General features: G+C 42.0%; 1 protein-coding gene across 3 annotated transcripts in view; it reads left to right on the top strand.

The window, feature by feature from the left end:
- The window catches only part of LOC114252646 (protein kinase C-binding protein NELL1), a 58,668-nt gene extending 44,662 nt beyond the window's left edge, over nt 1-14,006 (top strand). The window contains exons 3-18 of one of the 3 annotated variants that reach the window (XM_089732287.1): nt 2,320-2,470; nt 3,733-4,009; nt 4,092-4,247; nt 4,321-4,449; nt 4,526-4,619; nt 5,278-5,469; nt 5,981-6,100; nt 7,159-7,298; nt 7,656-7,776; nt 7,876-8,112; nt 8,392-8,499; nt 9,428-9,573; nt 10,487-10,657; nt 11,268-11,390; nt 11,946-11,966; nt 12,904-14,006. In XM_089732287.1, the coding sequence (XP_089588413.1) occupies nt 2,320-2,470; nt 3,733-4,009; nt 4,092-4,247; nt 4,321-4,449; nt 4,526-4,619; nt 5,278-5,469; nt 5,981-6,100; nt 7,159-7,298; nt 7,656-7,776; nt 7,876-8,112; nt 8,392-8,499; nt 9,428-9,573; nt 10,487-10,657; nt 11,268-11,390; nt 11,946-11,966; nt 12,904-13,014 (2,297 nt within the window). In that variant the 3' untranslated portion in view covers nt 13,015-14,006. Of the gene's footprint in view, nt 1-2,319; nt 2,471-3,732; nt 4,010-4,091; nt 4,248-4,320; nt 4,450-4,525; nt 4,620-5,277; nt 5,470-5,980; nt 6,101-7,158; nt 7,299-7,655; nt 7,777-7,875; nt 8,113-8,391; nt 8,500-9,427; nt 9,574-10,486; nt 10,658-11,267; nt 11,391-11,945; nt 11,996-12,903 lie in introns of all 3 variants that reach the window. The other 2 variants (XM_028187214.2, XM_028187215.2) reach the window with 2 other exon arrangements.
- Nucleotides 14,007-14,053: the final 47 nt, after the last annotated feature.

Below are 14,053 nucleotides of genomic sequence, written 5' to 3'. Positions count from 1 at the left end.
AACAAAAAAAAACGTAGTATTTAGGATATACCGCGCTTATCAATAAGACAAATGAGCCATGAGCCTATGTTGGGGATTAACGCCGAAATATAACGCGTAGGTAATTACTCTGGAATAATTAAATTGAAATATTTTTGTTGGGTCACATCCCTCGCGGTACTCCCTTCAGGCTTCGCCCTTCACCGCGGGGCATCATTGACGACAGATAATAATTCGTCATCGCGTTCACCCTCGCCGTTTTAAATCTCTGTATATTGCTCACTTTATTACTCGGTCGTTTCGACAATAGAATCGTATTGGCGATCCGTCAAGTAATTACCCGATGTTGTTTATGTATTTATTTATCGAGCCATATTTCATTATTTTATATTCGAATGAGTGAAATCGAATCGATTTATACAAGAAAAACTATTAGAGGTCGTTAACGGTTTAACTCTTAAGCCTAAGATATGATGTATGATATGAGCTGTAAAAATAAGAGAAAATCTTTAATTTTAATAGTTACGATGGGTCAACGAGCTCACGGCCCTCTTGGGATTAAGTGATTACGGGATCCCATAGATATTGTAACGTGGATGCTGCAATTGCATAGTAAGTACGCAAATTGTAATTTTTATGGAATTTTAATATTATTACGCGATAAAAATTTTGATCGTAGAAATTATTCATATTTGTGGGTTAGTACGTACCTACTTATTTCATTAGAAAAACTTATGCCTTTTAGCCGACTTAACCTAATAGGTGTATGGCTCTAATAAAGAATAATAAAAAAAAAGAACTTATCTTATACAATATAAATATATCTTATACTTATCTGTCTACACTCATTACTGATTTGAATAAATAATCATAGTCGTATTGTTCGATGCTGGTACTACACCAGGCGTCTTTTTTTATTGCCCTTGTATGCAGACGAGTATACGGCCAATCTAATGATGAGTGGTCACCCGTGGACTTCAGATAGTCAGGGACAGAGCCAGGCCGCTAGCTAACATTAACCAATAGTCACCATGTGGCCGCTTCAATCACAATCTCATAGACTTACTACTAATTATTAACTAGTGGTCCCTCGGTAGTCGAAATTTGACTATAATTAATTGAAATTATAAATTTGTACACTATTATGATTGATGATTCTATTGTCAAAGACTATCAAACTTCTATAATCACAAGATTACACTTTAGACTTAGACAAATATTAATAAAGACAAACAATTGAGAATAGATTAATAATTCTCAATATGACCACAGACTATAAGCAATAAGAAAAGTTTGACAATAAACAAATAGTATGCATGCCAAATGCATGGTAGTATGTAATATATTTTTTAATTGACTTAATGTATTTTTATGCATAATTAAAAAAAAAGTAACATTTTGCGCTCCTTCTCTATATTCTCTACAAGTGTGGGAAATTTCATAATCATCCGTTCGCGCAATTTTCGTAGGAAGGAGTACAAAGTTTTTACTTCATGTACTAATTATAAGAGATAATGACCGGTTTTTTTTTTTTTTTTTAAATTGCTATTTTTAGATGTTATATTTAAATAAATTATGAAATATATAAATAATATGTTTCGATCTTATCGACAGAATAATAAAAAAGGGTGCGTGTACTTATGTACGCGCGTAAGAAGTTATACTTTATTTTGATTAAATTTATTTCTTTTTTTTTAAATATTAAATAATTAATAATAAATATTTAACGTTAATAATTTAATAATATTTAGTATTAATTATATGAAATAATAATTTTGTCATTTATATTACTAAAAAATGAATGCTAATAACACTTTTTTTACGAGTGTACATGCGCGAAAGTTCACCTGCGGCTATATTCAGACTCGCCAAGTTACGTCGGTCGTGTTGTAATGAGCGATTTAGTGGGCAACTTCATTTCTGTTAATTTTGTGTCACGATGCGCGCGCATCGTAAAGTTTCACTTTCATCAATTTTTCATAACGCGCCTAAAGAAGTATAACTTCGAAAATATGAACTGGTTATTTAAAGAAAAAATCAAAATTATCGATAAAGTTGATTATTGAAAACACGAATAAAACAACATTTTCTGAAAATAAATCGTAGCTAGATCGATTTATCGCCCCCGAAATCCCCTGTATACTAAATTTTATGAAAATCGTTGGAGCCGTTTCCGAGATTCAGATGTTATGTATATATTGGTGGTTAGACAAAAGAATTCGAATCAACCACATAAAAATAGAAAAAAAAAAATAGTAAAAATAAAATGTTATTTTTTCCAGGAGTAAAAATAAAATGTTATTTTTTCCAGGAGTAAAAATAAAATGTTATTTTTTCCAGGTGATTCACGTTCGCTACAAATCGAAGGGGAGGCGTTTAACCACGCGGCAGAGTTGCTGCGTCGCTCGCCCGAGTTCACGGTGCTGACCTCGCTCCGGCAAGAGCCCGCCAATTCTGGCACAATTATTTCTTTTTCACATGGATTCAACAGGTACACTAGTCGCTTTGTGTTACTCGATGTTAATAGTGCTTTTAGTACATATTTGTGTTATAATTTATATATTATATGAAATAAATATTATATCTAAGTTGAATGCTTAAATGCAAATGAGAATCATTGTGAAAATAATTGAAATATATTATATATAGTATTAAATGACGGTAAAGCACAACAAAATGGTTGTGTTAATGTTACTCTGAACCCTTTTAAATTTTATTCTAATTCATAAGATCGAAGAATCACAATAAGATCATAAACGATTCCTGTCGAAAATACGTATTTATCTCATTGTTTCTATTTATTCGGATAAACAACAAATTAAAAATTAAATAGCAAATTTTGAAATAGTTTCAAGTTTATTAATTCGTTGATGGTAAAAAGGCCTGCAACATGAAGCCCTGTAAGAACAGCAAAGGCGAAGATGGCGTGACGGCGGCGGGACGTGCGGTACGCGTCTACTGTACGGTGAGTTCTAGATCTCAACATCGCTGCGCGCGCACGCATCCCGCATAGAATCACCGGCGGCATGCGTGCGCGCGCAAAGGGGAGAATCATGTATCTTGGAATGTCCTGTGCCTCGGAATGTCCTCCTCGATCCGTTGATTACGCTCTCTGTCACCTCTGCATGGATGTATGTGTGCGCGGGCGAGCATTTTTGCATGGGCTCCCCGCGTTCTCCTCCATCGTCCGTCTTGTGTTCTGTGTCTTGACGTATATTGTGATGTCTAACCGCTAACTGAGTATCCGATGTGACCGGCTGGATGTCGAGATGGTTGCGGCGGGGGCGCGGCTCGCACGCGCTACGAGGGGACACCGCCGGCCTCGTTCGCACATGCATTCCAAGCGACATGGGAATCCGAACGGTCTCGCGTCGTGTCCGACGTAAAGCGCATCGTCTTGTAACTCCATGGTGCTATTCAACCATTGAGTGACATGTCGATCGTTTAATTTTAATAATACCCACCGGGCACGCCGCGAGACTGTCTCCGCGACACCGAAGCATTTAATCAGACACCAGAGTGACTCCGTCGACACCGAACGCGATTCGTTCCGAGGTACATGGTCCCCCATCCAGGCCGAGCGATATTGAGATGTAGAGCGAGCCGATGTCCGCTCGCGGTCGGTTCCGCCCGCCGCCATTAAAATTGTGTGTTATTTGCTTTGTTTATTGTGTACCTCGGAACAGTAAGCGAGGGCGCGGCGGAGTCAGTCCGAGGGCCGCGTGAGTGTGTGTATCGTGTGGCGCTGCGCAGGTACCTCGAGGTGCAGTCGAGCGGCCGGCGCGACGAGGTTCGACTGCACTACGTGGCAGCGGGAGGGGCCGCGCCGCGCGTCGAGACCTTCCCGTTTCGGCTGGCGGACGGCTCGTGGCACCGAGTGGCACTGTCGGTCTCCGGCGCGCAGGCCACTCTGTACGTCGACTGCCACCTCCTGTACCGGCGACTCATCCCACCGCCCGATCGAAACTTCACTCAGCCACAGCTCACGCTATGGATCGGTCAGAGAAACAACAAACATTCCTTATTCAAGGTTAATTTATTATTACTCCACTACTATTTGGACTAATTTCAATTATACCCACATTGTGAATGCATTTTTTTTTACATTACAGGGAGCTCTCCAGGAGGTAAGGCTGGTGAGCGGGCCGCACGGCTATCTGGCCCAATGTCCGGGCTTAGACTCGGAGTGTCCCACTTGCGGACAATTCGCGCTACTTCAGGCTACCGTACAAGAACTCACTACACATATCCACGACCTTTCGCTCAAAGTAAAATAGCTAACCTCTATTTTTTTGTATAAAATTGTATCAGATTACTAAATCAAAGAATATTACATTACAGCTAGTAGGTGCAGAAGCTAGGATATCCAGGTTAGAGCAGTGCGACTGTCAGAAGTCATGCTACTCTAATGGGACAGTGCACGCTGACGGCGCCACTTGGCAGCGAGACTGCAATCGTTGCTCCTGCGTGGTATGCAAATAATACTCAAACTTCAACTCACTATTCATAGAGATATTCTGAAATGTGGTTTTATTAATCATTACAGCACGGTGAGATAACGTGCAGGCCAGTAGAATGCGACAGAGCGGAATGCAAGAATCCTGTATTACATCCGGGAGAGTGCTGTCCTACGTGTCTGAGTGCGTATTGTTTATATTATATTTTCCCATCTCGAAAATTTCTACTGGATCATTCCAAATATCAGATTTGGACGACGGCAATACGGCTACTATGATTCAGTTGGAATTTGAAATATGCATTTTTCACATTTCAATTTGAAATATAAATAAATTACAGCTTACGGGTTATGCCACAATTCAAAAACATAACTGCTTCCCTAAAAAAACCTACCCGTACGGCAGAAATAAGTAGGATGGTGGTCAATCTTACTTATTTCTGCCGTACGGGTAGGTACCAACCTACTCGTACGGGTTTATAGGACGCCCCTTTTTTTCGGGCCAGGGGCCCAACCTCCTACGGGGTCCCGGTGCCTAGGGGGCGCGTGAGGTATGTGGGATTGGACGGTTCACAAATCGCACATTTAGGACCCTACCCAATAAACGACTCCTCTGTGCTCTTTCACCCGACCTCTTGTCCTCAGGTTGGAGCCCCATGAGCTCACCTACTCGCTCGGTGAATCTATTATGACCCCTCGAGGTTACTAGAATGGGTAGGAAAAAAATATGAAAAAAATGTCTGATCTCCGCTCGGGGTCAGAACTCGGTCAGAGTAGGACTTACAAGACGCCCTGACATAACTAAAATTGATTACAGTAGAGTACGTTTTGTAATCTTCCAGGGCAATGTTTGCTGTGGGGTAATCTGTACGAGCACGGGGAACGGTTTGCGCCGAAGGAGTGCGCCGAGTGCGTGTGCCACGACGGGAACATGCAGTGCACCCGCGTGGACCCCGAGTTGGCGTGTCCTCGGCTGCCCTGCGACCCTCCCCAGCAGTTCAGCGTGCCCGGAGAGTGCTGCAAGTTCTGCCCTGGTAAAAATAACATTCACATATTATTTTTGAAACGAAGTTCCTTATGGGACGATGCGGAGGGGTACTCTAACCAAGAAAAAACGATCGTAACGTAAGATTTTTATTAGTAATGCACTCTTGCTTTTCAATAAGCAATTATCAATAATTATTGGGTGCCTAAGTTAATTTAATATAACAGTTTGCGATACGACCAGACTATTTTAATTAATGACAAATTCTCAGTTTAAGTCTCTATGTTCATTCATTGGCTATAGAATTGATCCTCAATTATATCAATTGCTTCTTTTGCAATTGCAATTAGTATTGGTACTGTAGCTAATGCATTAAATTTCTGGTAGGATTCAATCTCTGTACTAAATATATCAAATTATCGGTCTAGTTTTTGTTGTTTTATGTGTTCCTAGTGCTAGGTTCCTAGGCTCCTAGTTCCTAGTGCTTGCTGTTGTATGTAGAAAGTTTTTGTTTTCTTATTGACGTGTTCGACGTCTCGTTTGATGATTAATGTGGACAGGCGTGGACTACTGTAACATGGGCCACTCGTGCGACGAGAACGCGACCTGCATGAACCTCAACACCAAGTACACCTGCAAGTGCAACCAGGGCTTCCAGGGGGACGGCCTCACCTGTCAAGGTACATCACTACTGAGAAATTCCTAAAGAGAACTCCCCGGGCATTTGTATTTCTTTTTTGTAAATTATTCATGATACAAAGTAGATTTTGCGATTTAGCAGATATTGTATTTAAGTACTATTTAAAGTAGGTACTATTTTGTAAACAGTTTCTCTCTGTTTTTAATATTTTTTTAATCATTAATTATTATTATTCATCTATTTTAAATAATATTAATCCACATTAATGTTAGTAACAGTGATTTCTTAAAATCTTTCTCTCTTTCCCTATCACAATTTAAAGAGCAATCATAATATTATTTTCTTAAAATTTTTACACGGGATACATTACAAACATTAATATATGATACTAGTGGTCCAAATTCGACTACAATAAAATGAAATTATAAGTTTGAACATTAATTTAAATTATTTAAATTTTTTATTTTATTTTTTATACATAATTAACAAAAAAATACCATTCTGCACTCCTCTATATTCTCTATAAGTGTGGAAATTTTCACACTTCTCCTTCCACACGATTTCCGTAAAAAGGGGTACTACATTATTACTTCACGTATTAATATATAGATAAGGACATAGGAATATACTAATAAAAAAAAAACGATGCGCGTGCAACTTAGTACACGTGAATGAAGTGAAACTTCTTTTTCGATGTGTAGTATTGCAGTTTTCTTCATTTTTCTTTCTTAAATCAGATTGCTCTTGTAATAGTGAATGCTGTGTATAAAAGATGCTACATCTTTAACATTTATATTATATATATTTTAAATTATTGACAGAAAAATAAATATATATATATATATATATTTTTTTTTTTTTTTTTTAAATACTTCATTAAAATATTAGACGCTACTCGTTGCTTACGCTCGCGCTGGCTTGTAACAGATATACTACGCGTATGCGTTCGAGTGCCACGCATTCACTCTCGCTCTGTCTCTTTCTATTTCATGGTAGCGTTAAACGTTTAACGCAAACTTGTTGGAAGTCGCATTAGAAGTTTCACTTCAACAAAGTTGAGAGCCTGCCTTAACTGGACTGAAATTTATATTATTGCAGATGTTGATGAATGCCAGGAAGCCGGTGGCCTGCACGGCCACCACTGCCACTCCAACACGCGCTGCGTCAACGTGGTCGGCGGCTACGTGTGCCAGTGCTTGGGGGGATACACCAGGAAGGACAAGTTTAACTGCGTCGAGGTAACAGAGTGGCTTAAAAAAATAAAATAATTATTTTAAATTCAACTCAGCTATACAATAATGTTGTTACAAAGTCGATTCCTTCGAGAGTCGAGAAAGGTGTGTATAATATGTCACATTTGCCAAACGATACTCGCGCAACTTGGCGCACATGAATGAAGTGAAACTTCTTTTTCGATGTGTAGTTTTATAGGATTTCTTCATTTTTCATCCTTAAATTAGATTGTTCTTGTAATAGGGAATGCTGTGTATAAGTGATGCGACGTCTTCAACAAAAACCTAAAGATCGCAATAATGGGTCTCTATACTTAAATACTAAAAGTAAGAATTCGATTTATAGTTTTAATTGTGTTCCAGGTGGACGAATGTGAGGGCAACACTCACGGGTGCCACGCGGACGCAGTCTGCACCAACACGCCGGGCTCCTACACGTGCCGGTGCCGGGACGGATACGAGGGCGACGGATACACGTGCATGCGTCAGTATACTGCCCTCGATTGTTTATATAATGACACGTCATATATTATTTTACTAGTGCGTCAGATCAATGAGCTCGCTAATCTTTTATCACACACAGCTATATGTCCCGGGGGTTGTTTGAACGGAGGCACGTGCGTGGCGCCGGGGAGGTGCGGGTGCGGCGCGGGGTTTGCGGGCGCGCGCTGCGAGCGGGATCTCGACGAGTGTACCCCGCCCGCACCCCACACCCCTCCGCCCTGCGCCCCCCACGCACTGTGCGTTAACACGCCCGGCTCCTACTACTGCATCTGCGCGCACGGCTACAAAAAGGACCCGATACTTAATACTTGCAAAGGTACTTACAGATTATATAGCAATAGTCTGTTAGCCTTAATGTGAATAGCCTATTATTACTGCTGTAGAAAGCAGATAAGATTCAATGAAAGTGGTATTGCCTTTTAGATACACTTTTCAAAATGAAGGATATGTAAAAGCATTAAAGAATGTTAGTGACTAAATGATCCCTAAAAGCTTTATCTTGTATTCAAGAATACGCTAAGTGTAAAACATTATGCAGATGTCGTTCAAGTATATTTTTTTATAAATTCTTTATAATTCTTGTCCTGTGTTCCAGACGTAGACGAATGCACCGAAGGCTCGCACACGTGCCACCACAGCGCGCGGTGCGTCAACATCGACGGAGGATTCAGATGCGAATGTTTCAACGAAAACTGTGAATTAAGTGAGTGCTACGTCCCTCTTATCGCTAGTCATAACTTAGTTCTCCCTCCATCAATCAACCTATTCAGCTCAAGAATATCCAATACGTATATATCAATGTATTTCCATTATAATGAAACACAAATAACGAATTTATTGGAAACTCCCATAAACATAATATAATCCCTTAATAGTTTTCAACAAAAGTACATGTTCGCTGAGAAGGTTTGCGAAAACCTTGACACCGGTTCGATTGACTTCTAGCGTGAATGCCCATTTATATACCAACAAAGGCTCTAACTCGTGATGTCCTCTTAGGTGATTAATTCTGTAAGCAGCGGCTTGGCTCTGCCCCTGATATTGCTGAAGTCTATGGGCAACGGTAACCACTTACCATCAGGTGGGCCGTATGCTCGTCTGCCTACAAGAGCAATAAAAAAATACATGGTAGTGTGTGTAATGTTTTTTTTTATTGATTTAATTAATGTATTTTTTATGCATCATTTAATAAAATATTAACATTTTGTACTCCTCGATATTCGCTCCGGTCACCGTCCTCGTCGAACTCGTCGCTTGCGACGAAGGGCTCGATGAGTTAATTAACCCACAGACACAGCCCACTGAGTTTCGCGCCGGATCTTCTCAGTGGGTCGCATTTCCGATCCGGTGGTAGATTCTGCGAAGCACTGCTCTTGCTAGGGCCAGTGTTAGCAACACTCCGGTTTGAGCCCCGTGGGCTCACCTACACGTTAGGGCGAAGCTGAAATAGCCTCTCAAGGCTATAGCATAGATAGAAAAAAATACTCTATAAGTGTGAGAAATTTCATACTCCTTCGTCCGCGCAATTTTCGTAAAAAGGGGTACAAAGTTTTTGCTTCACGTATTAATTTATAAATATATTGTGTGGCGATCGATACGACAGAGGCTCAATGTTGTTGGTGTGTGTGCAGGCTGTTCGTGGCAAGGGCGCGTGGTGTCGGAGGGCGCGACGTGGCGCGAGGCGGGGGGGTGCCGCGTGTGCACGTGCGCGGCGGGCGTGGCGGCGTGCGCGCGGGCCACCTGCGCCTGCGACGCCGACGACAACGTCACCGCGACGGTACGTATTCGAATTATACTAGATTGCATTTATTGCGCGCGTTGTATGTACAATGTTGTATAACCGATATTGTAGACCGAATGATAAACAGTCGATTTTTTTTATTTATTGCTTAGATGGGTGGACGAGCTATGAGCCCACCTGGTGTTAAGTGGTTAATGGAGCCCATAGACATCCACAACGTAAATGCGCCACCCACCTTGAGATATAAGTTCTAAGGTCTCAAGTATAGTTACAACGGCTGCCCCACCCTTCAAACCGAAACACATTACTGCTTCGCGGCAGAAATAGGCAGGGTGGTGGTATCCACCCGCGCGGACTCACAAGAGGTCCTACCACCAGTAAAAAACGTCGTCGACCTAAACACGTCATTACGGATCCTCCCGATCCATTAACGGTGCTTTTAGGTACCACAAGCACCGCGTCCTCTTCGAACCCGTACATTGAGAGCTTGAGTACAACGTCTCCATTGTAAAATAGTGATTTTAGCGAGCTTATTATTTTATAGAATTGAGTATGGGTATGAATTAAGTACGTTCTTCATTAGACAGTCTGGTATTTCCGTTCAGAATTCAAAAACCGACACAGTCGCATTGCTCTATACGAGTAGGTACACTAAATAAATAAATAAATAAGCTAAAAAATAAGCTAAAAACGTTAAAAAAAAATTATTACCGAATCACAATCACTTTGTCCAAGTTATCTGACTATCTGCGGGCAATATGACCGAAGTAGCTGAGGATCCTTTGGTAAAAGATTGTTGAGAGCCTGACTCGGATGCGAAACTGATCCAGAATAGATTTATTTGTCCTCTTGGCCGTCCACGGAATTCGGAGCATTCGTCTCCATTAATTCTCAGTAGAATACAATGGCCACCAAAACACAATGTAATTTCATCGAACATTATCTTTAGTTTCAGCTGGATTTATTGAGCACTGCGGCGTCGGCGTCGCTGGTGTCGGCGCCGGCGTCGTGCTGCCCGCACTGCGACGCGCGCTACCACTGCCGCCACCAGGAGATGCACCACGTCACCTTCCGCAGCGGGGAGCGCTGGCTCTACCAGTGCCAGATATGCGAATGCCTTGTCAGTACCACAGACTTAAATTTAGTACCGTTGGATGTTTTCCTACCTAAGCTGAGAGCCTTGAGAGGCTATATCAGCGTAACCTTAACTAGTAGGTGAGCTCACGGGGCTCAAACCTGACGAAGTTGCTAACACGAACCCTAGCAAGAGCCATGCTTCGCAGAATCTACCACCGGATCGGAAACGCGACCCACTGAGAAGATCCGGCGAGAAACTCAGTGGGCTGTGTGGGGTTAATTTACTCGTCGTGCCCTTCGTCGCAAGCGATGGGTTTGACAAGAACGATTACCGGATTTAGTACCCAATACGACGTAACGAACGACTTCCAAAATGATGGAATAAAATTTGGTGAAATAAAATGAACAGTAAAAATTGGGAGTCACCAGCTCACTCGTTGAACCTTACTGGTCGTAGAACACTTCATAAATCCGCACGGGTAGATACCGCACGGGTAGGCGGAGTGGTGGTACCTACCCGCGCGGACTCTCAAGAATCCTACCACCAGTAAATAAATAGGTAGGAAAAAAAAGGAGTACACCGGCCATCTTTTCTATTAAGCCATGGACGCTTATACGTTAAAGACTCAAGTTCATGTTGCGCGTGGTTCCAGCTGGGCGAGGTGGACTGCTGGGAGCCGGAGTGCGAGGAGGGCGGCGCGTGTTGCTCGGCGGGGGGCGCCCCGCACCGCCTGCAGCTCGCCGGCTGCGAGCCCCCGCACTGCGCCGCCTGCCAGGTACGCACGCACCCGCACGCACACGCACACACGCACGCACTACGCTCTACATTACTACCGAAACTGGTTTGAATTCTTTACAATGACAACCACTATTCTATCTATGAATATACACAAAATATTTTTAGGAACACTGTTTTTAACTTGTCAACTTTTATATTTAAAAAAGAAATAGAACATTTTATATACAAATAAAAAACATAATATCGGAGACATTTCTACTCATCTGGAACTGTGCATATAACAACTAGTTATCCCAATATCTCTCTCTCTCTCTCTCAAAATCTCTTTTCCATTTAATTTGCGTCTTTAGTAACGCAAAAGCTCATCACATATCTCACGGACGATAATCAGCTAAACTTACAAAATATCTCGTCTTCATTAATGCGACTAACGAAAGCAGCATCGCATACTAAAATCGTTGACAACGAGCACGTTGGGCGGTGCCGCCGGCCGCTTGTCCGTGTTGTCTGTGTGTGACCGGCGGCCGCTTGCGCGCGGTTAGCTCCCCGCTTGTTCGGTCTGTGTGTGAACGCGACGTCTCGCTTGTTGCAGGGCGGGCAGTGCGCTACTCTGGTGAGCAATCTCGCGTGTTGTGTGCATCGGTAACCATCCCCACTCTTCTTATACATTCATGCATCTGCTCTGTTCACACCTGTTTGTTTGTGCGCATGCGTGTTCGATTTAAATCGCTTCGAAATATTCTTGGATACACCCACACACATACAGGGTGTTACTTAGTATAACCAAAAAATGTGTATACTATTCAGATTAAAGAACAAACTTTATATCAATAAAATTTTTTTTTTAAATCACTCGCGTCAAATTTAAAATTAACAACACAATCACATCAGTTGAAGTAACAAAACAATTTTAACTTACAAGTGAAAATTATCAGAATTTGTTATGGCAATATTTTACAGTGACTTTTAGAGAACCAATATTTGATCAAAAGTAACTATGTCCAATATTGGTTCATTAGCAAAGCATTTAAATCGATGACGCATTAATCATCAGGTATCTTTATGTTTTTGTTGCACGTTTATTCATTTAAAGAGCATGCGAATTTAACAAATAAAACTCATTTAAAATCATCTTTTATGCGCTTAACGAGGCATGGAATTTATTTGCTGATTTTCTTTTCATTTACCTACCATGTTTTGATCAGTCGGACAATAGAATCAATGAAACATATTTACAATCAAATCAAATATTCATAGGACAATAACGAATTCGTACATAAATTCGTTTCGTATCTAAACTTTAGGTACCATTAACTTAGTAAACAAATATTTTCAAGATTTAACACATAATTAAAGCTTATAAAATAATTATGAGTACGAAATTAATAATTAATATCACAATGTATACTAGTGATCAAACATTTGATTCGCGCCACACCTTCGTACAGTATATAGCACGTTAGAAGCGAATCACTGTAAGACAACAAGCTCACAGCTCGCAGCGAGTAGCGAGTAGAGCGGGAGAGTGTATGTGGCGTTGTGTGTGTCAGAGCGCGGCGCGGCGTGACGGCGGCGCTGGCGCTGGTGGCGCTGTGGTGGGGGCGGACGCGCGGCCGCACGCACCGCAAGCATCGCGGCGCGCGGCGCTAAAGCCGCCCTGAGCGCGCGCACACACCCACACATATTTATTCTAGATAGATCTAATGTTAACCAATTACGGCGGCGCGCGACTCGCTCGATGGCCTTAACTTAGCGGGCGACGTCGCCGCCGCCGGCGCAGCCCCGGAACCGCCGACACCTTCCTCTGCGTCGTCCCGTCGACGGATATCCTATTAGTGTAGATAGATAATCGAGTAGATTGCCGCGGCTTTCTCTCCATATCGCTGTCGCGTCGGAGCGGCCCCAGCCTTGTCGCTCCGCTCGCTTAGTCAGTCGACGATTCCGGTGCTAGGCGTCACTACATTCATCAATGCTCTGTATTCATGCGGTGCGTAAAGCCCTCTTTGCGGAACTCAGACGCGCTGTGTCCTGCGAGATGACTTCCCTTCCGGTCCGACGCGAGCCGGTGCAGACTATAATTCACAATTCCAACAAACAGTGACGCGTTCGCGCTCGCGACGGACCGATAGCAGCGCCCTCGACCCCCGGCGCGTTCATACGCCGCTAATTGCAATCTTCGAATACTTAAACACTAAATCGATCGCTTAAAATTATTATCCTAGACTCGTAACGGTCCTACGTTTAGCTATTGTTGTGAATAATGTATAGTGTTGCTGGTGCTGGTCGAGGACGCGTCGTGTTGGTGAGGGCGGCGCGCGGGGGCGGCCCCACGGCCGGGTCGGCAGCTTCTTCAATTATAATATTACATATTTTAATAATAGTTATAGTCCTGTAAATGGGTAGCGTAGTGCCAACCTGGAGGGGACCGCCCCCGCGTTCTCCCTGTTGTACGAAATTTTTCATAATATATTCTTTAATTTTTGTTTGACTTTGTATAGGGATTGTTTTCTTGTATAATTTGAAAATAACCAAAAATAGGTACCAAATATAGAAAAAAAAAAATATAATTGTTTCCTAATTTTCGTAAAGCATTTTGATGCTTGCATGTTGTATTGTGTTCAAAAAATTACAATAAAAAAGATATCCTATCTAATGTGTTTTCATTCCCTTCGTCCAAAACGAAACAAAAACGTGCATTTC

The sequence above is a fragment of the Bombyx mandarina genome, chromosome 13, assembly GCF_030267445.1.
Source record: "Bombyx mandarina strain Sakado chromosome 13, ASM3026744v2".
Classification (NCBI taxonomy): Eukaryota; Metazoa; Arthropoda; class Insecta; order Lepidoptera; family Bombycidae; genus Bombyx; species Bombyx mandarina.
The sequence above is the reverse complement of the archived record's forward strand: the minus strand, read 5'-3'. Positions and strand labels throughout refer to the sequence as shown.